Genomic DNA, 23,971 nt, shown 5'->3' with positions numbered 1-23,971 from the left:
CTGAGTTTAGTTTAAAACTCAAATAGTATAAATTTTTATTGAAGTTAAAATATCAAATATATAAAAAATTAAACAAGAAATTGTACAACAGAGACAACTTAGTGTTGTAGTAATACACTTATTCCAACAACAAAGTACTACTTTATATAACTGTAAACTCTCTGATGTTTTGATTAGGCCGAGTTTTTGTATGGAGTTGGTATCGCCAAAAGGCTATCCCTTCTCGAAGCTGTGACTCCGGGATTCTCGATCATGTCCAAGGATTCCGGCTGAGCTCCATTCGGAAGCTTCCAGTCAAAGTGATAGAGAAGCTGAGCCAAAACAAGCTCAACACTGGCCATTGCAAATGTGATTCCAGGGCACATTCTTTTCCCTGCTCCAAACGGCAGGAAGTCGAAGTCGGCTCCTAGAAACTCCTTCGAGCACTCCTCGAACCTCTCTGGCTCGAAGCTGTCCGGGTTGGTCCAGTATGCCGGGTCCCTCTGCATCCCCCAGTTGTTCACAAGCACCTTCACATTAGCCGGGATCACATAGCCATCGATCACACGCTCCTCCCGCGACGCTCTGGGTAGGATCGGAACCGGAGGGTGCATCCTCAGCGCTTCCCTGATCACCAGTTTTAGATATTTCAGATTCGGATCGTTGTCTCCCATGGCCATGATGGTGGTGTCGTTGAACACCCGTCGCACTTCCGCCTGCGCCTTGGCCATCGCCCCCGGGGTCCTCATCAGCTCCGCCATCGCCCAGTCCATCGCCGTCGACGACGTCTCTGTTCCAGCAGAAAACATGTCCTGTATAGTATATAACAAAAACTTACGTCAGACTTGCTAAAAATAGAAAGTGACTAATTTTTGTAAACCGAAAAAAAAATAAGACTATATTTTGTGGACAGAGGAAAACAAAAAAAAAAAAGCAGTTGTACTTACATAGACAACTGCTTTTATATCCTCTTTCTTGATAGGAAACTGGAGCTCTCCAGTTTCCTGAAGCCTGAGGAGGACATCAACGATGTCCTCATTCCCGAACTCGCCATTGCCTTTCCTCGCTTTATCTCCTTCCTCACTCCCGCTCCCGATCTTCGCCAGATTGAGCTGGTGCTGGCGGATGAGATCGTCGAGAATCACATCGAGCTTATGTCGCATCATCAGGAGCTTGATCTTGGTCCAACTAAAGGTGTTGATGACCAACGACGAAGGAAAGAAATCAGCAATCTCAAAACCACTAGCCATCTGAATCCCATCTCTCAGTATCTTTATCAAGGTATCCTTATCTTTCGACACCTTCCCGAAGGCGGCGCGGCAAGTGACGGAGCTCATCATGGAGAAGATGCTCTCGCTGATATTGACCGGCTCACCGACGGCGGCGGAAGCGCGGATGGAAGAGATCAGATTGGAGACCTCATCTCTGCGGATGGAGGCGAAGGAGCGGACGCTTCGCGGGCTGAGGAGCTCCATGATGCAGATCTTGCGCATCTGGCGCCAGTAGTCGCCGTAGGGGCTGAAGGCGATGTCGCGGTAGTTGTACCAGAGGACCTTGATGCCGATGGAGTCGGGGCGGTCGGCGTAGCAGGGGTCGTGCTGCTTGAGCATTTCGCGGGCGAGGTCGCGGGAGGAGACGACGATGGTGTCGACTTCGCCGAGCTTGAGGCGCATGAGGGGGCCGTATTGCTTGGCGAGGTCGGAGATGGAGCGGAAGGCGAGGGCGGAGAGGAGGTGCATGTTGCCGATGACGGGGAGGGTTTTGGGGCCCGGGGGCCAGTTGGTGGAGGCGGGTTTGGAGCGGGTTTTGGTTCGGATGAAGAAGATGACGATGGGGAGGATGAGAGATAGGGCTGCCAAGTTCCATGAAAGCCCTAAAATGGAATCCATTTTTTGTGTTTGAGAAAGAGAGAGAGACTTGTGTGTGTGAGTTGATGAGTTTGCATGGGATGGAGATGAGTTTATATAGTGGTTTTTGATGGGAAAAGTTAAATTTAACTACTATCAAATAAGTACGCTTGACAAGCTTAGGATATTCCAAATACAGTCAAAATAATCGGATGAGACTCAAGTGTTGACTATTAGTATACTACTAGTACTACTATCATTTTTAAATTTTTTGGTTTATACAAGATACTGTAGTAGATAATTTAGCAGTAGTAGTATAGTATAGTAGTATTATACTCCCACCGTCCCCCATTAGGAGTAATAATTTAATCGGGCACGGAATTTAAGAAATATAAAGAAAAATTGGTTGAAAAAATTAGTGGGACGTGGGACTCACTTTTTTATATTGGTTTTATAATAAAATGTGAGTGAATGAGTTAGTGGAATGTGGGACTTACTTACCATTTATGGTAAAAATGAAGTGCTACTCTTAATTGGGGGCGGACCTAAATGGAAATTAGTAACTCTTATTCGGGGACTGACCTAAGTGGAAATTAGTAACTCTTATTCGGGGACGGAGGGAGTAATAGTATCATAATCAGTAAGTGTTTAAAAACTGAAAACGCAAAATATTCTTAACCAATAATATGGGAAATATCCCAAAATGAAAATGGGATAAAATTATAAGATTTTATAATTAAAAAAAGAAAAAAAAAAGAAAAAGGGGAAGGGCTTAAGAAATGTAGAAGAAAAATGATAGAAGAAAATGTAGAAAATTATGTGTGTCTGCCAGTACACGTATTAAGAAATGTAGAAGAAAATGATAGAAAATTAGTAGAATGTGGATTAGATCTTTATATAGTAGTTTTATATTCTCTTCATCCAATAAGAGTATATACTTTTGGTTGAACACGAGTTTTAATGTACTTGGTAAAGTAAAAGAGATGTAGAAAGAAAAATAAATAAAGTATCGTTAGTTGAGAATGTGTTTCACCTCATTAGATGAAAAGATTTCTAAAATTAGAAAGCGCATATTTTTATGAGACGAACTAAAAGGAAAAAAGTGTATACTCATGGGACGAAGAAAGTAATAAAATGGAAGTGAAGTGAATATACAGAATCTGAGGTTAAAAAACTAAAATAGGACAATTAATAAGACACATCTCAAGATAAAAAACTTGAATAGACATAGAGAATTTTTTATTTGATTAAAATAGAAATTCGGTTAGTCAAGCGATAAGTTGCGGGTGCTCTTTTTGAAAACTTGGTTGGAGATGAAGAAAATAATGCAAGTAGTACTAACAAAATAGGTGAACAGGGATAAAATAAAATTGAGTATACTTAGATAAAATTTTCACCATCGAATAAAAACTAAAAAGAAAAAACATTAATAATCTATAGTATCGTTATGTATGTAGATATTGATATAAAATTAAGAAATCATTATTAATTCGTATAAGTTAAAAAAAATGGTAATCTAATCGTTATTCTACTAAGAACATAAACCAATGTACAAAAATATCAGACTGGGAATGAATTAAGATAGTGAATGTGTAACTGTGTGACTTGTATAATCAGTATTAACTCATAAATAAGGAGCCTGTATTTTTAATAGTCTCTTGTTGGACTTATATACTCCATGCTATGTGACAGACTTGACCAATCAAACATGCAATTGATAAACCAATATTGAAACGGCTATGCTGATTATAGAATGTATATAGTAGTGACAACACTTACTGAATCGAGAATAACAATAAGATAAAAGTGGCTGCTTTTCATCGCCATTTACGACCAATAAATATTAGTTCTACTACTACTATGCATGAGATGACTTTGTTGACGGAGTATATTTAATAGTTGCGGTAATTATATTCAATAAAAAATATAATAGCTAACTCTACACTATTGTTTTCCTTACCCAAATGTTTTTTTAAACTCTATTCATCAATAAACTACTCCATAATTATATGTTTTTCTCTTTTGATCTATTCATAAAAATTATCCCGCTGCACTACCAGTACTACATAGAGAAAGGTAATACTCCATAATAATTAATTAACATCAAACATAGATCTAAATATGTTGATCTATTACTCACATAATCCAAACTTTTATGTAGGGTTTTCTCATTTTCTTCTCTACAAAATCCAAAAAAAATGGCGAACAGGTCCCACAAATCCTAAGGGAAAGTACAAAGCAAGTTCATCAGTCTCTTTCCTTTTAATGTCAACATCTACTTCATTGAATTATCATTTTCCTATCTTAATTTTCAATCTACGGACAAAATTCCTTCTTCGAATGCTTGTGTTGATTAATTGCTAATTAAATCATAAATTTTCATTATCTTCCACAAAGTAGATCAATTTTTCAATTTGCACTAAAAGCGTCAGTCCTTGTTCTGGGATGGCATTTTCAAACATTACTAATAATAGAATTAAAATCTAAATCATTGTAATTGGCTTTATTGGTAGCTATATTAAAAAACAAAAAATATGGCACAAATTTGAATAACAGATTGCACCTGCCGCCGCTACGTATGTCAAATTCTATAATCGGGTGGTTGATATTCAACTTTGGTAAAATTGAGAACATTCATGGAGTTGCCATTTCGGAATATAATTCTGATTCGTGTGAGAGGACTAAATTAAATACTCCCTCTATTACAACAAAGGAGTCACTTTTGTATTAAATAGTTAGATTGAGTGAATAGTAAAATACAAGCAAGAATAATATAGATAAAAATTTACTCTAAATTATTTTTATTTTTACTTTATTATTTATCTACTTTAACTATTTATTATGAATTTTTTAAAACGAGTGTGAAAAAAGAAGTAACTCAACTTTCTTGGGATAAAGAGAGTATTAAATATACTACTCCTTCCGTCCCGACTAAGATGACACATTTCTTAGCCGACACGAGATTTTAAGAGTTGTTGGTTAATGTAGTTAATTGGAAAGAGAAAGAGTGTGTGGAAGTATTAAATAGAGTGAGAAAGAAAGTTGAATATTTAATTGAAAATTGAAAATTGTAGTTGGATGTATTAATTAAAAGAGAAAGTTACAAAAAAATAAAATGTTTCATTTTAGTTGGGACAAACTAAAAGGAAAGTGTGTCATCTTAAATGAGATGGATAAAAGGAGTAATAATTTTCAGACAAGATCCCTAGCAAGATGAGATGAGAGAAACAACTAAAAATAAAATGTCTATGATACTTCCTCTATTCCATAATAGTTGAATCATTTTTTTTTTCATTTCAGTACGTTCCATCATAGTAAAGTCATTTTCCTATTTAGCAAAAAAACAACACTTTTCTCTCATTTAAGGGTATTGATAACAACTGGATTAGATAATTTAAATTTGGTATTAGTAGTTTGGCTCAAGAGGGATAGGTTACCAGAAATTATTACTCGAACAACGCCGTAAACTCTGTTCTCTAACATTCGTAATTTCCAATTCCTAAATTAGGTTCAAAATTCAGATATTTTGTCTTTTTCACGAGTGTAAATTTCTGATTTGCACTGATTACTTATGGATTTCACTTGTATTTTCTGTCGATGTCGATGAATTGAAGACAAAATATCTTAATTTTGAACTCGTGAAAATCAGTGCAAATAAGAAAACGTCTGCTATAGTCTCCTTGCTCATCTCAGTCCGGAAGAAAACCGTCCTCGCAACTAGAGGTGCCAAGTGGGCCGGGCCGGGCCAAGTTTACTAAATAATGGAAAGACTACACGAGCATTGCATATTTGCATGTACAAATCAATTTTGAAACTATGATATGAATTATGAAGAACTACAATTATGGAACTAAATTATGGGACTAAAGTTACACACATTAAAGTTTACACGCTTGAATGCATAAATCAGTTTTCCCCTCCAATATTATATAATCTCACTATTTCCACAAAATTAGGAATCGTGATATACTAGTATTAATATACTAGTACTATAGTTATGGAAATATTTTTAATACAAATATCTATTAATAACTACTATCAATAATCATGCAAATCAATTAAGGATTAACATCTACAATTATGAAAATCAAATCAAATGTAATTGTAAATCAAATTAATATACACAAAATTAGGAATCATGATACTACTATAGTTATGGAAATAATATACATCTAATAATAAATTAAAGATATGCAATCTTTTTACTCATGCATCTATACACGTAATGCAATAAGGTAACATACACATAAATATCTAATCTAAATCAATCACTATATATATTTATGGAACTATATTTAGTAGATAAATCATTAAAGTGTAAGTTTTGAATTGATTAAATGAATTCATCTAATAATAAATAAAATAAAAGAATATTGATAGTATATAATGGAGTATGTATAATATAAATATCAAAGAATTAAGAAATCCATACCAGAAAATGAAATCGGATGCTAAACCTAGAGGGAAAAAAAAAAGCTATAAGCTAGTGGAAATTAAAATTAATGATGATTTTATTTTGTAACAAATTTGCACCTGCATGGTATATGCGAGAGAAGAGTTAACATTACGATCTTCGGGTGGGAGAAGCAGCTCAGTAGGTGAATTTTGTGAATCACAGTGCAGTTTGGGCATCCTAACAAGTAGCAACAATCAATTGACCAAGAACGGTATACCGAAGTTCGGTACAATATACCAAAATTTCGATACGGTAACGGTATAGATATTATCCATATCGAAATTTCGATATGCTGAAACTTTCGATACGGTATAGATATTATCCATATCGAAATTTCGATATGCTGAAACTTTCGATACGGTAACGATATGAAATTCTTTCATATTGATACTTTCAATACGATAACAATACAAATTTTCGGTACAACATACCGTATCGACCCAGCCCTATTATTCATAATAGTAGTAGTAATTTATTGTTTCTTCCCCAACTTATAAAAGTTATCAGCCATTTCCTCTACAAATTTTTTCTTCAAATATCTTCTTCAATTTGTAGCTACGTTTACGGTAAATTGAACAACCAATTATGTATTCTTTGCTAAATTGAGGTAATTCTCTGACTTCGATTTATTTTATGGTCTACAACTAATAATGTGTTGTTTTTGTGTATTTCTTCTCTGACTTCGATTTATTCCTCATTCGACAAAACAAAAATACTACTAGTGTGTTCTATGATAGTATATGATCAAAACCAGTATTTCTTCTTCTTACAAAAATTAATTTCATACGTATATAGAGCTCTTTTAAATGTAGCATTAAAAATTTCAACTTGATTATGAAATTATGATGGTGGTTTTTTTATATGCATCATGAGTGAAATACAACTCTATCTTAATTTATTGTCAAAGATAAGAGTCACCACTTTTGTCATCTACTTCTATTTTCACTGTTTCTTTTTCCTATTTGGAAGAACTAAATGTGCATGGTAGATGAATCATTTCACATAATAGTGTTTTTTTCGATTTTATTCTACACGCTTAGTAATGAATGGTGAGTTTTGTTAGGATAAGGATGTAAGGTGTATATTTAAATAATGAATGGTGAGTTTTGTTAGGATAAGGATGTAAGGCAATCTAGTTTACTTACCCTTAGAACTAAGAGATTGTTAGCCCCAAGTAATGATGTCCCGACAGTTTCATCCCTGCCTCCATATATTATCATCTTTGAGTTCCACATCAAAAACATTTTAACAGACATGCGGAGAGCACCAAAAACCTAGAAGATAATGTACAACTCAGTGGCATGTTTCTCAACTATCAAACTAATAAACATTAGAATGTAAAAAATTAGCACAAGCTTTTCTCAAAACGATACTAATAGAATGTAAAAAATAAGCACAAGATTTCTTAAAACAATACTAGGTTATGCAACATCACACCATCAATGATATGGTAAGTATGCTAAAGCATGTCCAGCAATGCAGCAGAGCCGTTCTAAGAATCTCAGTAAAGCATGGGGTATAAGAGTCAGTGTGTCAGGCACTCCATATAATTTTTGTGAATCAAACAAAATATCACTTACTCTTAGAATGCAATCACTCATTAGGAGTTCTTCTGCGAACAGCTCAAACTCTGACAGTGTATAATGTGCAAGCCCAAAGGTTAACGCTCCGCGTGAAAGCTTGATCTGTCCTTGAACCTGAAGAAGGCTAGATTGGTTACTCCCGAGTGGATGTCTCTATAACAAGTTGACGGGTAGTTCATTCCATTGAGAATGATCAAGTAAACCATATGGATTATATATCAAAAAGAGCTACGCTTTTACTATAATGTTAGAGGAGATGCAAATATACAGTTCCACTGACCATCACATGGCTCCATAACAAGGGAACATCAGCCTTTGCCTGATCGGAGATATAGACGTTTGTCAAAAATGGTTGAGGAAAGTTCAAGAGAAGTGTGTCCGTATAAGTAGATTTGTCATTCTTGCTGATGGTAAGGCTGCGAGGTACCGAGTTATATAAAGTACCAGCCGCAACAGCATTCTCAGAGCAACTGCGACTACTCCCCCCTGAACCACAGAATAATATATGATGTTAGAACTGAATATCCATCTCATAGGAAGCGAGCCAGAGATCAGAAGCAGTTTACTAGAAATACTAGAAATCCTTAGCAACCATATCATAACAAATATTTCATTTCTACAATGACAAGTGTTTCGATATTAAAACATAAAAGTAGGCTATAGATGCAAACAAATACCTTTACATCATGAGATTTTTATCACATGACCAAATGCGGCATAAAAGTCCAGATTCACAACGAAAGAGATAAGAAGGTAGCGTAGGCCATACCATGTACATATACAGGTGGTTCATAGTGTCAGCTATATACATGAACTGAAACTCTACCACCACCACCTCCAGCAAAACCACTACCCCCACAAGCACTTATATGGCCAACTCCAGCCCCGCACTTCACATTAAACAATGGACTGATATCAACTAAAGTATTAGGTTGGGGTTTAGGATTTTTCAGAAGACTTTGATCACTAAAAGAATGAAATGAATTGTAATATTGTATAGATCAAACAATGGGTGTCTGCTTTTCTATTGGCTTTCAAAGTCGCGAAATAGACAAGAATACAGGACCGGCAGAAGAATAAAGTAGAAACAAACAAATACGATAGTCATTTGTGGCACCCATTATCTGAATTATAGTAACAAGAAGCGTGTCCAAAACACAATACTGGCGTAACAATTTAAATGTAGCAGTATAAAAAAAAACCATCTTGGCCCACGAGATAATCTACGTAGAACCTAAAATGAATGAGATGAAACACTGAAATGAAAAGTTCTTTACAGCTGAATATGTTACAACGTAGATGGGGGGTATTCCAAAATTCTACACATGCGATATGTGTTAGCTAGATCTATATGCATGCTGCTTCATTAGCTTAGAATGTGTTGTGGTGCAACTTGTTCAGTTAATAAGAACATCCAATGAGAAATATTCCCAACTGATTCAAAGTATTTGATCAGTTGGTTTGATTGACGGCCCAAAGGTCCAACTTAGATTTCTTAACCTCCTCGTTTCATCAAGAATAACTGCCAAAGACATCATTGTTATTATATTGTTGTCGGTACTGATGGTTGTGAATATAGATGATAGGTATATGTTGTGTACCTCATCAAATGCTTCAAAGATGTCGATGCTAGCGTGCAAACCACATTTCGTCCAGTGTTGACAGTGTTCCTGGCCGTTCTCATCACGATTGCAGCAGCCCTGGCATCTAGCCCAGAAGTGGCCGGGCTCATCCAAGAATATGATTGAAGGATTCGCCACAAGCTCAACCGCTATTGTTAGCCTCTTCCGTTGCTCGGTTGAAAGACCACTGACGCCTGGTAATCCTACTAGTGCTCCTCTCAATCTCTTGAGCTCTACTAGCTCCATCACCTCCTCAATAAACATCTGTAATAGATCAGATCACAATGGATTATTATTATCATCAAGTGTAATAATAAATACATACTATAAGTTTAGGTAGGTGTAAAAACTTTTCTTGTCTCTAAATCCACTTCGCTTGGCAGACGCAGCCATGCTGAGTAAACAAGGGACTCGTACACAGTAACGTTGGGTGAATGGATGTCGTTTTGTTCACAGTATCCAGAGATCCGAGCGAATGTTGCCTGGTTCTTAGGATATCCGGAAATTGTGAGTCCCATATATTGTGTCACAAAATATGTCCAAAATTGTGTCAAAAGTAATTGATAGAGAAAAGCTTGCTACATATATTGAATCGAATGTCTAATTACGAGAAACATGATTTCATATCAATTGTATCACAAAATTTCAGATAAAAAAAGTGTGTGGGGCTACTTTTTCAACTCTTTGAAGGAGAAATTATATTGTTATTTTTGGTAGTTATGTAAATTATGCTAAATGCCTTGGTTTTATTTTCCTATTTTGAGTCCACTTTTTCGTAATAAAATGCCAATATTCGTTTCAGTTGTTGATACTTTGAATCTACACCTCATCACCAAAAAAGTCAGTTGTTGGTATTTTGATTAACATCTCATCACCAAAAAAGTCAGTTGTTGGCAATGTGAACTCACACTCCACCAAAAAAGTCGGTTGTTCACAATTTGAACTCACACTCTATCACCAAAAAAGATGGTGTTCACAATTTAAACTCACACTCCATCACCAAAAACATGAATCCAAATTCATGTTTAACGAAATACTTGTTTCTTGACCTATTTGATGTCATTGAATGATAATGGAGCCCTGGAATAGAATAAAGGGTTACAAGCAATTACATTTATCCATATAAAGATAATTTATACTCTCTTCGTCTAATAAAACTTGAAAATAGCACGAGTTTAATTTGAAAATGGCACGTGTTTGTAATCATTAATCACCAACATATTTATATTTTGGCTATTAAGTAGTATTTCTTTATTTGGCTAATCTATTTTATTTTAGTTTTGGGTGGGAGTTGTAGGATAATTTATACTCCCTCCATCTAATAAAACTTGAAAATAGCACGAGTTTGTGATCATTGATCGACAAATTGGGCTATTATTTCTTTATTCGGCTATAATTTCTTTATAATCAATGAAATGAATAAATTTTGATTTTGGACATGCGATTTTTAGGGAATTATTGACGTTCGTGGAGTCCACGAACGTCAATAATTCCCTAACCACCAGCCCACCATACGTTTCTCTCAGCCCCTCTCCGACCATGTGTATGAACGACTTCTCCTTAGAGATGAACACTCTTTCAATGCATGCATAAAATGATTATATATACTCCATATCACAACACTGTATTAAAAAAAGGACTTGTTTCACGTTGAATAATTATGTATACACATACCTGTATTCCCCTTGTTTAACGTGTATGCAAATCCATTTCAAATCTCCTGGAGGGATGGAATCAACTGTTGCTTGTATGTTTCTGAAGTTTCCTCTACCCGTTTTGTCGACATATATGATCATCGGACAGTTCACTTGAAGTTTACGTCCTAAATCTAGTGGCACAACCGAGGAGATACTGTTTAAGGCACCAACAATTGAAACTATATTCACAAGAATGAAGAGGAGTGCTTTCATCGTAGTAATAGTATTGTATGACGTGCAGAAAGTATATTATGATGTTTGGCTAATTACAAAAAGTTTGAAAACACTACGGCATATTTATGTAAAAAAAAGAGGGTTTGAAATTCCAGTCTTCACTCAATTAATTTCATCTAAAATCATTACCAAAGCCTAGGCGCACACGTCAAGATTTTACTAGTATTTGTCAATTTTCATCCATCCATAGTATTGATCTTTCAGCATAGCTTCAAACAAATTCAGAAGTTCCAGTTAAAATTCAAAATAATTACTCCCTCTATCCCACATAATTTATCCAACTTTTCTATTTCGGTCCGTCTCACATGATTTGTCTAATTTCACTTTTACAATTTTTTATAGTAGACCTTATATTCCACTAACTCATTCTAACTCATATTTTATTATAAAACTAATATATAAATGTAGGACACACATTCCATTAACTTTTTCAACTCACTTTTCATTATATTTCTTAAAACCCGTGCCCGACCAAAATGAGACGCATTATATGGGACGGAGGAAGTACTAGATACCAACAACTGACTTTTTTGGTGATGAGGTGTAGATTCAAAGTATCAACAACTAAAATGAATATTGGCATTTTATTACGAAAAATTGAACTCAAAATAAGAAAATAAAACCAAGGAGTTTAGCATAATTTACATAACTACCAAAAATAACAATATACTTCCTCCTTCAGAGAGCTGAAAAAGTAGCCCCACGCACTTTTGTTATCTGAAATTTTGTGATACGATTGATATGAAATCATGTTTCTCGTAATTAGACATTCGGTTCAATATAGGTAGCAAGCTCTCCCCTAGCAATTACTTTTGACACAATTTTGGACATATTTTATTATTTTTTATATAGGGATTAAATTAATATTAAATATTCTAATAATTTTGAGACAAGAGATCCCTAGCAAGATGAGATGAGAGAAACAACTAAAAATAAAATGTCTATGATATATAGAGTAATATAGAAGCAAATTATATGGACCCCACACAAAGCACTGAACCGCAAATCAATCTCGGCCCGGCCCGGCCCGGCTCCAAATCACAGCCCTTTATCAATGCCCTTGAATTCTGATAATTTGGTATTAGTAGTTTGGCTCACAATAGGGATAATTACTCGAACGACGCCATATACACTGTTCTCTAACATTCATAATTTCCAATTCCTAAATTCGGTTCAAAATTCAGATATTTTGTCTTTTTCATGAGTGTTAATTTCTGATTTGCACCGATTACTTATGGAATTCACTATTTTCTGTCGATGAAGAAAAAAGATTATTTAGAGATTTGCATAATCCAAAAAGGTTTCATATTTACTCATTTTGATGCTATATGTTAAAAAGTTATTAATACATGGGTTTGTAGCCCAAGATGATTTATCTTATTGAGCGAAGTGTGCATAAATTTATGAAATAATGAACATTAATTCTGTATAGATGGAGCTAGTGATAAAAATACTTAATAAATAAGATTTCATTTATTCCAAGAAAATTTGCAAAAGAACATTTCACATCTCTATCATGTGATAGATAGTGTACAAAGAAGTGAAAAAAAGCTATAGTAATTAATTAATTGGATAAAGCAACAATCACATTTCAGATATATACTAATACTACAATTTAGTGAAATGAAGATAAATGGCGATGGCCGCCTCGATCATCTTCTCTGAAAGTTGAATGTCCGAATGGAGAAGGCGAAGATGAAAGTGAAAAGAGCAACGAATCCGACAACCATTCCGGCCACCAATCCGAGCTGGCCCTTCTCGAAACCAAAGTAGTCTTTCAAGAACTGTTTCACACTGACGTTTTGGTCAGTCATGACATCCTCAATCTCTCCGAACTGTGTGATGATCATGCCGTACAAGGTGTACGCCATCGGAGTTGCCCAGTAGTACCATCTCACCCATATTGGGATCCTCTGTTATACAAACAAGGCCAAGTAGTTTTGGTTAATATTTTGATCATTACTATTATTTATTAGTATTGCAAAATTTACATATTTAACTAAGTTAAGCATAAACTTACTGGACGTGGGACGACGAATCCTGAGAAGAGGTTCCAGATTCCGTAGAAGAAGGACGAGATGATGGAGGCGACGTTGTGGTTGGGAGTGACCGCGACAGTCATCATGCCATAGAGGACGAAGTTGAGCAACGACATGAAGAAGAAGAATAAGAACCAGAAGAATTTTTCAGCGGTCCAGTCGAATCCCATCATGGAGTAGACAATGAGGCCGTAGATGACGGATTGGACAAAGACGTAAGGAATCTCGATCAGAAACTACACCACAAAACAGTTAAGTTGTTAGTGATTTGGTAGGAACTAAAGAATGGTGTTGTTGGAAAATGTGATGGTTGCTTACTTGTGAGAATGCATAGGGTAAGGCTGAGTACATTCCGGCTGCTCTCTCTCTGTAGAACACGGTTCTCTCGATGGCCACCACGGGTTGAACTGTGGAACCATACTGGAATCCCAAGAAGTTGATGGAAGCATACATGGAACCCATTGCGTTTAGCAGATCTTGCTGTGTGTCCCTGTAATTCACGGAGTTTATAAGTTTAGTATTCGATTAGGTGCATGTCTGAGTCTGTTTTGAGTCGGAGTTCTAGTTACCATTTAGAGCCGAGGTCCCAGAACATGGTGCCGAAGATGATAGCAATAAACATTGTGAACAGGAATCTGACGGCCGTGTAGGGAGGATTCCTCCAGTAAGACCAGTGTTGTTTCCACAGGCAAGCAATGCATTGCGTGAGGAAAGATTGAGAGTACTGTGATGCGAAATAGAGATCTTGCGTGCCAGGGCGAGGGACGTTCAGTTCCTTGATCAAGGCTTTGTTCCTCCTGCAAAAGCTCAACATTATTAGCATCTGAGATGAAAACTAATGGATGATTACAACATTTTTTGAAAGTTGCATGGTAGGATGACTAACTGGTATAGGTCAGATTTCTTGTAGTGATCAACGAAGTCGACCCCGAGCATCAGTTCTTGAGCGGAAGTGGTGACTTCAAGCATCCATGTAGCTGGATTGTAGCCTTCTTTGATCTTTGATACTCCTTCAACCGATTCAAAGTATTTGATCAGATGGTTTGATTGACGGCCCAAAGGTCCAACGTAGATTTCTTCACCTCCTCGTTTCATCAAGAATAACTGCCAAAGACATCATTGTAATTATAGTGTTGTTGGTACTAATGGTAGTGACTATAGATGATAGGCATGTAGTGTACCTCATCAAACGCTTCAAAAATGTCGATGCTAGGCTGATGGATTGTACAAACCACAGTTCGTCCAGTGTTGACAGTGTTCCTGACCGTTCTCATCACGATTGCAGCAGCTCGGGCATCTAGCCCTGAAGTGGGCTCATCCATGAATATGATTGAAGGATTCGCCACAAGCTCAACCGCTATTGTTAGCCTCTTCCGTTGCTCGGTTGAAAGACCACTGACACCTGGTAATCCTACTAGTGCTCCTCTCAAACTCTTGAGCTCTACTAGCTCCATCACCTCCTCAATAAACATCTGTGATAGATCAGATCAGAATGGATTATCAGTATCATCAACTGTGAAATTATATACTTATAAGTTTATGAATGTGTAAAAACCTTTCTTGTCTCTGAATCCACTTCGCTTGGCAGACGCAGCCATGCTGAGTAAACGAGGGACTCGTACACAGTAACATTTGGTGAATGGATATCGTTCTGTTCACAATATCCAGAGATCCTAGCGAATGTTGCTTGGTTCTTTGGATACCCGGAGATTGTAATCTCTCCGTCAATGTAACCGCCTGTTTTCCTTCCGGCCAGCACATCCATCAGTGTGGTTTTACCTGCTCCACTAACTCCCATCAAAGCTGTGAGAACACCAGGCCTAAAAGCTCCACTCACACCCTTCAACAGCTCGAGTCTATCTTCAGTAGCTCCTTGAGCTTTCATTTCCTACAATACAAATATGTTTAGTTCATCTAATCAAACACATCCCCCCTCTATCTTTCTTTATCTCAAACTCTTCAACTTACTGCTGGCATGTCAACCGAGTATCTAATGTCATCAAATGTGATGGAATGTGGCTTGAATGGGAGCACCATTCCTCTGTTGTCGTTCCCAGTCGCAACAACGCCTTCTCCTGTGGTTAAGGATACATGATCGTCTTCCTCTTCGGGTAAGACAGCTTGAGGCTTGTCGAACGCTGCACCATTCATTCAAAAACCAACATTTAACTTAATCCATTCTTTAATAAAAGATCATTTATCTCTATATGATGAAGTAGATACTCACCATTGAGAAAAGTGAGAGAAGCAAGGTACATAATGTTGAATAGGAACACGAAACCAACAGAAGCTCCTACTCCAATCCAGTACCAATACGTGTCAGTGTAGAATCCTCGGGATTCCATGACACGAATCCCTAACGCTGTCCCGTTTACGATCTACACCAATGTTCATCACAAAAACCATCAATTTTTGCATTCAAAAGATATAACAATAGTAACAGTGATAATGTCTTACTCTGCTCCAGCTGTGGCCTGTGAATTCATTCACTAAAATTGCATTCTGGAAATACATCAATGGTGAAGCATAGTATCCCCAAATCCACCATGACTTCACATCCTCTGCAGTTATCCAAACATTTTATAAGACATTGATCTATAGTAACAAAACATTGCATTCAAATCCATTCAATTTCATTTCATACCTCGTGACAGCACAAAACCACCCAATGCAAAGAGGAGAAGCAACGCAAACAAACCAAATGTGTTCGCAACGATCATGTTCCTCCCCGCAGCTCCAATGAATCTGAACAACGCCGAGGCCGCTTGATGCACAACCAGCAACAACAAATACTGCTTCAAAAATCTGCAACCATTGATAAAAATCTCAATCAACAACTCATCAATTTCAACATCCAACTCAACAAAAAAAATCATTCAATCTACCTCGTAACATTAGGATCGAATCCGATGACGTAGTAGGTCAAAAAAACCCAAATACCAACTTCAACGAAGGTGATCGGAATCTTCAACACCCACGAGGGAATCGCGTAAGCCCACGGCGGGAAGAAATACATATCCCTCTGCTTGTAAAACACCGGGAGCTTATAAATCGTCATAGCCAGATCCGCCATTCCGTTAAACATCACCATAATCACAGTGAAAAACAGAGCGCCGGTGTAGATGCCGCCGTCTGCTATAGTCTCCTTGCTCATCTCAGTCCGGAAGAAAACCGTCATCGCAACAAGGGAAATGACCGTTATTTGGAACAACTTGAAGAAGTAAACAAACGAGTTCCTCTTCATCAATAAGTACTCTCTGTCACTGCATGCTTTGAAAAGCTCCTTCTTCCCCAAACCGAATTTCTCCGTGGTCAAAGCCGCGGGATGGCTCTTGCTCTTGTCGTACGGCACGGATAGCTCCTCCGAGAGGCTCCTCCCGACGACGGAGGACTTGAACGCGTCCGCGAACTCCTTGACCGAAATGTAGCGGTAGGGCTGGTCGCGGCGGGCCCAGTACTGCTCCTGGTCCTTCTTCGACGTGACCTCTTGTAAGAAATCGGCGACTCCTTTCCGGTCCGGGCATTTGAAGCCGACGGATTCGAAGAAGGCGAGGACTTGTTCGCGGGGGCCTTGGTAGACGACCTGGCCGTCGGAGAGGAGGAGGATGTCGTCGAAGAGGTCGTAGGTCTCCGGCGCGGGCTGCAGGAGGGAGATGAAGGCGGTGCCCTTCATGATGTGGACCTGCTGCCGGAGCATGTTGACGATTTGGAAAGTGGTGGAGCTGTCGAGGCCGGTGGAGATTTCGTCCATGAAGAGGGCGCGGGCGGGCCCCACCAGCATTTCTCCGGTCGTGACTCGCTTTTTCTGGCCGCCGGAGATTCCTCGGACCATCTCGTCGCCGACCAGTGTGTCGGCGCAGATGTCGAGTCCGAGGACCTTGAGTACGTAGTCGGTGACGACATTTGCGGCGTCTCCTTCCGTCGCCGCCGCCTGCATTCATTTTTATTTTTATTTAATTTTTTGCTAGAGAAATAATACCATGGTATAATAATTAAATAATTCTACTGTATTAACTGTCACACAAAAAATATCAATATTAAGTACTGATGACATTAGTATAATGATCATACAGAAAAAGTTAAACAGCTAAGCAGACAAAAAATTCAAAATATATTTTTAGATGTTTTTTGAAAATACCTTCATGTAGATGTCAATATCAGGATCTGGTTTAATGTTGGCTGCTTTCTCTCTCCTTGATAGTTCAGCCAGCATCTCTGTTCAAATTGTTAATATAGTTAGTACTAGTACTAGTTAATTAATAATTAGAAAGTCTTATAATTTCACACTGCAAAATGAAGATTAATCTATTGTAACTGTACGAACCGTAGCGAGAGCCAACCCCTTGACATCGAGCAGAAAACGCTAACGTTTCTCTAACGGTCATTTCTCCAATATGAAGATCATGCTGGCTAATGTATGCTGCAGTTTTTTGTGGTATAAACTCTTCCATCCCATGTCCATTATAAGTTACTTTGCCAGATACCTGAGAAAATATATCAAAAAATTGATTAAAATTATGTTTATTTTAGTTAAGATATCTATCTATCTATATATAAAAATAAATAATCTTACTTGAAGTGATTCATCAAGCTTTCCAGCCAGAGCAAGCAAAAGGGTTGTTTTCCCAGAGCTTGGAGGGCCTAAGAGCAAAGTCATCCTACTTGGCTTGATTATCCCACTAACATCTTTCAAAATTGTGAAGGGCTTCTTTTGGCTAGGGAGTAAGTGAAGGGTGTTTAGAAATCCCTGAAAAAAGAAAGTACGAATTAATTATCAGTTACATGTCGCGTGTATATTGATGATGTCATCTCGCTATATTCGAAAGAGAAACATAACATACCTCTATTATGTTGATGTTGAAATTGATGAAAGTAGGAAGAGATCTCTTTGCACTATAGGCATGTGCATCAATGTTGAGATTCTGAAACCTCACTTCAATTGTTGGTATTTCAATCCCAACCCTAACCAAAAACAATGCATAATTAGATAATTTAGATTACACCTCCAATCAACAAAAAACACACAAAAAAAAGACCCAAAAAAATGGTACCTATCAAGTCTGTTCCTATGCTTGAGCAAGAACTTCTCATTATCATCCTCCACATTGGTGACCAACCTCTCCACCAACTTCCTCTTGTCATCATACCCGAGATTCTCGATCTCAATCTCGTTGGCGCCCTTTGATCCGAAGATGAGGCCTTTCCTGAGGCGGTCGAAGGTGGGAAGCTTCTCGAGGGCCGCCCACCTCAAGGCCTCCTCGTCATCCTCCTCACGGGCAGAGCGGGAGAAGACCTCCATTCCCGTGTTTCTCCATATGTTGGAGCTGTTTGCGCGGTAGCTAGCGCTTCCTCCTCTCGTACTAGGTGCTCTCAAGCTATTGCTAGCTCTGTAAAGTTCCCCTGTATCCATTTCTCACAACAAAATCTCTCAAAACTAGTCCTTTTTTTAGTCTTTTCTTGAAATTTGGAGATGTTAGAGATGATCCTCTTCCCCTGAAAAGGGGTGTGGGATGAATGAATGAATGAAGTTTTGATGCAATGAAAGAATGAAGATATTGTTTAGTTTGTTGAATTGTTGCATGGAAAGTGTATCTTATATGTATATATAGGTAAAAGGGTGGTGATGCAAGTGAAATTTTAAGGCGGCTTTACTCTTCAAAAAATATGAGTTTTCTCATTTGAAAAGTCAGAATTCTGAATTTTACTTGTATTAATGTATCTGACGGCATCAGTGACCAAAAACATCCAAGGCTTCTAGTATTTGGAATTTAGGTCAATTTTATGCTTCTATGGTTGCTAGAATCTGATTGGCTGCTGAGGCATAAGGTCAACCTAATTAGGCCTCAATTTTTACTATTTACTAGCTCATTATTTAGTGTTTGTTTTCGTTTAATTAATTGATAACATGTGTGTAAAACAGTAAAAGTGGTGTTAATTTAGTTACTGTAATATTTATCCCAATTCTTACCCTGATTTGGGAAAGTGAACAGTGTAACAGATTTTGGTACTTAAATCACCAAATTTGATATAATGATATAAGAACTTTTAACTCTGACAAGTTTATTGTAGAATTAATTATGAAGTGTCTATTAACTGTGTGCATATAATAATAATGTAGTAATTTTTTAGATATTTCCCCTTTTGGCCTAACGTTTGGTGCAAATAATTGATATTGTAAATGCTTTTTATTACTTAGATGCTCAGCTTGTCATAATTTTAATTTGTTCAATTTTAGTTGAATTTTTGGTGACGGGCTGACGGCCTTTAGCCTATGTATATAACTAGTTAAACTTGAAAATCCCTTCCATTTTTATATTCAAACAAAGTTTTAGGTCTCAAAATCTTTTTATTATTTATTATTTTTTAAATAACTCTATCAAAGAAGTATATTATTGACTGGACATTATTGGAGATCCTAAAATATAAAATAATAATATCTTGCTCAATTATTTTTATTTGATATGCGACCATTGAATGAGGTATGAGACCATTACGGTCGCCCATTTCCTACGAGCTTCAAATCAACCAACCTACTCTTATTATCACTATCAAGATAAGACTATATTCCTATTATCTTATAATATATACAATTTAATCTTGCTTTATTTCCATAAAAGAAAAAGGGAAAAAAATCTAGCTTTAGCCAGGTCTAAAATCAAGATAAGACTATATTATCTTACAATAAATACAATTTAATCTGAAGAGCGAGTGCTTTATAATTATAAGAAAAAAAAAATTAATCCCAGCATTAGCCAGCTGTAAAATCAAGATAAGACTATATTATCTTACAATAAATACAAATTATACAATTTATAACTAAACAGCTCGTACTTTATTTCCATAAAATAAAAAGAAGAAAAATCTTTATTTCCATAAAATAAAAAGAAGAAAAATCCCAGCTTTAACCAGGTGTAAAATCCAGATAAGACTATATTATCTTACAATAAATACAATTTAATCTAAAGAGCTCGTGCTTTATTTCCATAAAAGAAAAAAGACTAAAAATCCCAGCTTTAGCCAGGTGCAAAATTAAGATAAGACTATATTATTTTACAATCAATACAATTTCATCCAAAAAGCTCGTGCTTTATTTCCATAAATAAAAAAAATAAGAAGAAAAATCCTAGCTTTAGCCATGTGTAAAATTCCTACTTTGACTTTAATTCCTCATTTTGTAAATTTGGTAGTCTCTTCCTAGTATGAAATATCAATATAATGGTGGAGTAATCAAAATAAAGATTAAATGAATATAAAAAAAATCAAATAATTAAGATTAAATGAATTAAATTTGGAACCGATTGACTTTTGAGTTTTGGGTATGAAATTCAATAGAAGTTTTCCGCATTCTAGAAATTATGTTTGGTGAGTCCGTAAAACCTTGCAAACGATGTCGTTTTTTTGCCCCAACTCCTTGTTCATTATGCCCTAATTCTAACTATTTTTCCTTGACATACAAGCACATTATAATCTTTATGATTCTGTTCTCAACTACAAGAGGAAATAATATACCTTCAATTTAGTTCGTTGATAGTTGCATTTTGTGTAACCAACTTTGACTATATTTGCCGACAACCATTTAATACCATCTTAGAGTTTTATATTATTACATTTTTCTTCTGGCAGTAGGGGCCTTCAAATGTGCTTGATGATAATAATGTAAAACTAAATGTATACTCGATAGGGATTCTTTTTAAAATAAGAACTAGTAATTTTAAAAAACTAAATTAACTTATGCTCTAAAAGATTATATATTAAGTATTTTTCTTATTAATTACAAATTTAGACAAAGATTTATTAAAATTATTAATGAGCATCAGAGAAATGAAAGTATAAACCTTCCTTGATTTCTGTCTACCAATTTTTTTAAAAAATGTGATCGTATGCGTCAAATTGTTTGAGCAATCGGTTAGTCAATTGCTTCATGGATAGATTGAATGAAATAAATTCACCAGAATTAAAAAAATAAATAAATAAACATTGAATAAAAGGAAAAGTCAAATAAGAGTTTGGAATTTTGTAGCAGTAAATTAAGGATGAGTCTTATACTCTTCTTCAAGTCTTACACACGTTCTAGTCGTCGTGCGCATCTAGATGGTCGTCTAGTCCTTTCCTTTTTCTTTTAGATTTATCGTGTGCTTTTTCTCCCCATTTCACAGGGCATAATTATTGATGCATAATATGGTACATTTAGAGTCAATGAGAATAATAAAAATTTAATCCAAGGGACTAGTTACCCTTGATAATTACAAAAATAAAAATAAAATAAATTGTGAACTCGACTGTCCTCGCCAAAAAGTAAAATCTGTTCCAGTTAGTAGTATTATTATTCTAATAAAAATAAAATCAACGTAAACAAAACACAAAAATGAAACCAAACCAGATTTCCGGATCAAATAAAAAAATATTTACTTTTAGTAGTTTATAGTTAGACAATTGCTTCTAGAATTGCACTTATATATTATAATATTTTGATTTTTTGAATGATTTGTTCTTCAATCAATGCATCTTGGGTTTTTAGATAAAAATATGTGTCCAAATAAAGTGCATAGATAAAAATACATGTCCAACAATATAAGGATTGGGCTTATAGTATGGAACTGGAGGTGTGATTTGCTGTTATTCTCATTGGCACCCTATATTCCTGAAAAATATTTAGCAAACAAACCCAAAACTTCCAGGAAACTAACAATAATGCCCCCACATTTTCATGGGCATTGCATTTCTATACAGAGTTCATAACCAGACTACATCCCCTTTCAATAACTTCAAATTCTGGTTCCATCATTAGTTTCACAGTTGAGCCAACACGGTGGAGATGGCGGGGAGGTGCTGGGCAACGAGGCGGCCCGCGTCTCTCCACAGCGAAACCTCTCTTTCCTTCTCCTCTAGCTCCCGCACCGCGTATTCTAAAGCTGCTTCAAGCTCTTTTATCCTCTCTTGCTGCCTCACCTCCATCACTTGGTACAACTTTCTCTCAAGCTCTCTCGGAGATACCCCGTGGAACTCATCCGTGCCATATTCGTGTTCTTCGCAGCACGCATTTAGGCTCAATTCAGCTGCATTTTGCTCCACATTTACCTGTGCCATCACAAAATTTGGGGAAATCAATTCAAATTCGCTAAGCCTATCATCAAGAAATAAGTGATCAGTACAAAATCTGGCATTTTGTACCTCTGGATGAAACACTTCTCCATCCTCTTCGAGATGTAGGCGACCGATTTCAGCTTCGAGTTCTGCCTCAAGTTGATCCATTCTCGAACTACCCTCCAGCCTAAATTGATCAATTTCAGGCTGATTGACATCATTTGGGGATGAGCATTGAATCGATTCATGCTGCTCATCATACATGATTTCTTCGACATGAGCTCTGGTGGATGCCGAGGGCATGTAAAGGTGTTCGTCGTCTTGATTTTCGATCTCTGTTTGGAGATGCTGCAGAAGTGATTCAACTCTTTTCCTCAACTCAGCCATCTTGTTGAGCTCAGTTCTAACAAGATAAATCATACCATACCCAATTCCAACATTGACCGGAGCCTCTTTCCCAATTTCTGCAGAGACAAACTCACAATTCACAAACGATTCAATCGAAGCTATAATCGCATACTATATTCACAAATTTACCTGAAAAATCTTCCGAGGAAGGAGATACCATTCCTAATTCACTCTGTACATCCAGATCCGCATCGATTTCCCCTTTCCCCCAATTTCTCTCTGCAAATTCTGTTCTCGAAAACCTAGATTTCCCGCCATTGAACCAACGCCGGAAGATAAACGATGGCGACATACAAGTGAAGCTCCGGCAGATCTCTGTCCTCCGCCGCGGCCTCCGATCCTTCGCCGCCGCAGCACCGTCGCAGCTCATTGTGGAACAACAATACGAAGAAGTCTGCTACGGTAGGCTACTTATTATATACAGAATTTGAATCGCATTGCTGAATTAAGTAATTGGAAATCTGATTTCGAGTTTCCATTAATGGCGGGCAGAGAAATTGAAGAGCGTTTGGTGAGTGAGCAAATAAATCGATCACGAGAATTAAGTGAGGTGCTTCAAATTCATTCAAGGTGGAGGGAAATTTTGAAAGGTGACGATTTTCGAGATTTCTGTATTTAATTGGCTACCTAACGCAAAACCCAATATTTAATGCCTTTAAATGGAAAGTGCTTCAAATGGCTAAAGTAAATGATTGCCGATTCAAAGTTGGCAAATTTTTGTAAAAACCACGTGAATGTCAAATTCTAATTCACCTCGCAGCTAAAAAATTTAGTTGAAAAATTTAATAAAATTTGAATTTATTTGCCATTATGTTGTGAAGAATTATTTTGTGCGTGGACATCCATAGTACATGTTAAAAGCATGTATAGAAGTCGTAATTTATGCGATAATAAATACATGGCTTCAAAAATATTGTTATTTGCAGTGATATTTTCATGTGGCTTCAGGGCGATGCTGTAACAAGTACTCCCTCCGTCCCATAAAAGATGTCACACTTGTGGATCGGCACGGATTTTAGGAG

At 36.7% G+C, this 23,971-nt stretch overlaps 3 protein-coding genes and 1 pseudogene across 3 annotated transcripts; all 4 read right to left on the bottom strand.

The window, feature by feature from the left end:
* Positions 1-173: 173 nt before the first annotated feature.
* LOC125212978 (premnaspirodiene oxygenase-like) lies at positions 174-1,895 on the bottom strand. Its single transcript, XM_048113299.1, has 2 exons — positions 927-1,895; positions 174-791 (listed from the first exon to the last, which is right to left on the bottom strand). The coding sequence occupies exons 1-2, from the start codon at positions 1,866-1,868 to the stop codon at positions 174-176; spliced, it is 1,560 nt and encodes a 519-aa protein (XP_047969256.1). The 5' UTR covers positions 1,869-1,895.
* A 6,767-nt stretch (positions 1,896-8,662) lies between these two features.
* On the bottom strand, positions 8,663-10,005 carry LOC125215019 (annotated as a pseudogene).
* A 2,858-nt stretch (positions 10,006-12,863) lies between these two features.
* On the bottom strand, positions 12,864-19,014 carry LOC125214649 (pleiotropic drug resistance protein 1-like). Its single transcript, XM_048115766.1, has 17 exons — positions 18,509-19,014; positions 18,299-18,419; positions 18,031-18,204; positions 17,782-17,941; positions 17,596-17,672; positions 16,343-17,388; positions 16,102-16,262; positions 15,915-16,018; positions 15,685-15,835; positions 15,426-15,595; positions 15,013-15,345; positions 14,639-14,929; positions 14,344-14,561; positions 14,027-14,254; positions 13,776-13,947; positions 13,439-13,693; positions 12,864-13,331 (listed from the first exon to the last, which is right to left on the bottom strand). The coding sequence occupies exons 1-17, from the start codon at positions 18,865-18,867 to the stop codon at positions 13,071-13,073; spliced, it is 4,281 nt and encodes a 1,426-aa protein (XP_047971723.1). The 5' UTR covers positions 18,868-19,014; the 3' UTR covers positions 12,864-13,070.
* Positions 19,015-22,047: 3,033 nt separating this feature from the next.
* Positions 22,048-23,532, bottom strand: LOC125215784 (protein POLAR LOCALIZATION DURING ASYMMETRIC DIVISION AND REDISTRIBUTION-like). The gene is made up of 3 exons (XM_048117328.1): positions 23,079-23,532; positions 22,629-23,005; positions 22,048-22,535 (listed from the first exon to the last, which is right to left on the bottom strand). The coding sequence occupies exons 1-3, from the start codon at positions 23,317-23,319 to the stop codon at positions 22,248-22,250; spliced, it is 906 nt and encodes a 301-aa protein (XP_047973285.1). The 5' UTR covers positions 23,320-23,532; the 3' UTR covers positions 22,048-22,247.
* Positions 23,533-23,971: the final 439 nt, after the last annotated feature.

This window comes from Salvia hispanica, chromosome 3 (assembly GCF_023119035.1).
Source record: "Salvia hispanica cultivar TCC Black 2014 chromosome 3, UniMelb_Shisp_WGS_1.0, whole genome shotgun sequence".
Lineage (NCBI taxonomy): Eukaryota > Viridiplantae > Streptophyta > Magnoliopsida > Lamiales > Lamiaceae > Salvia > Salvia hispanica.
Note: the sequence above shows the minus strand (reverse complement) of the source record. Positions and strands in the feature narration are given on the sequence as shown.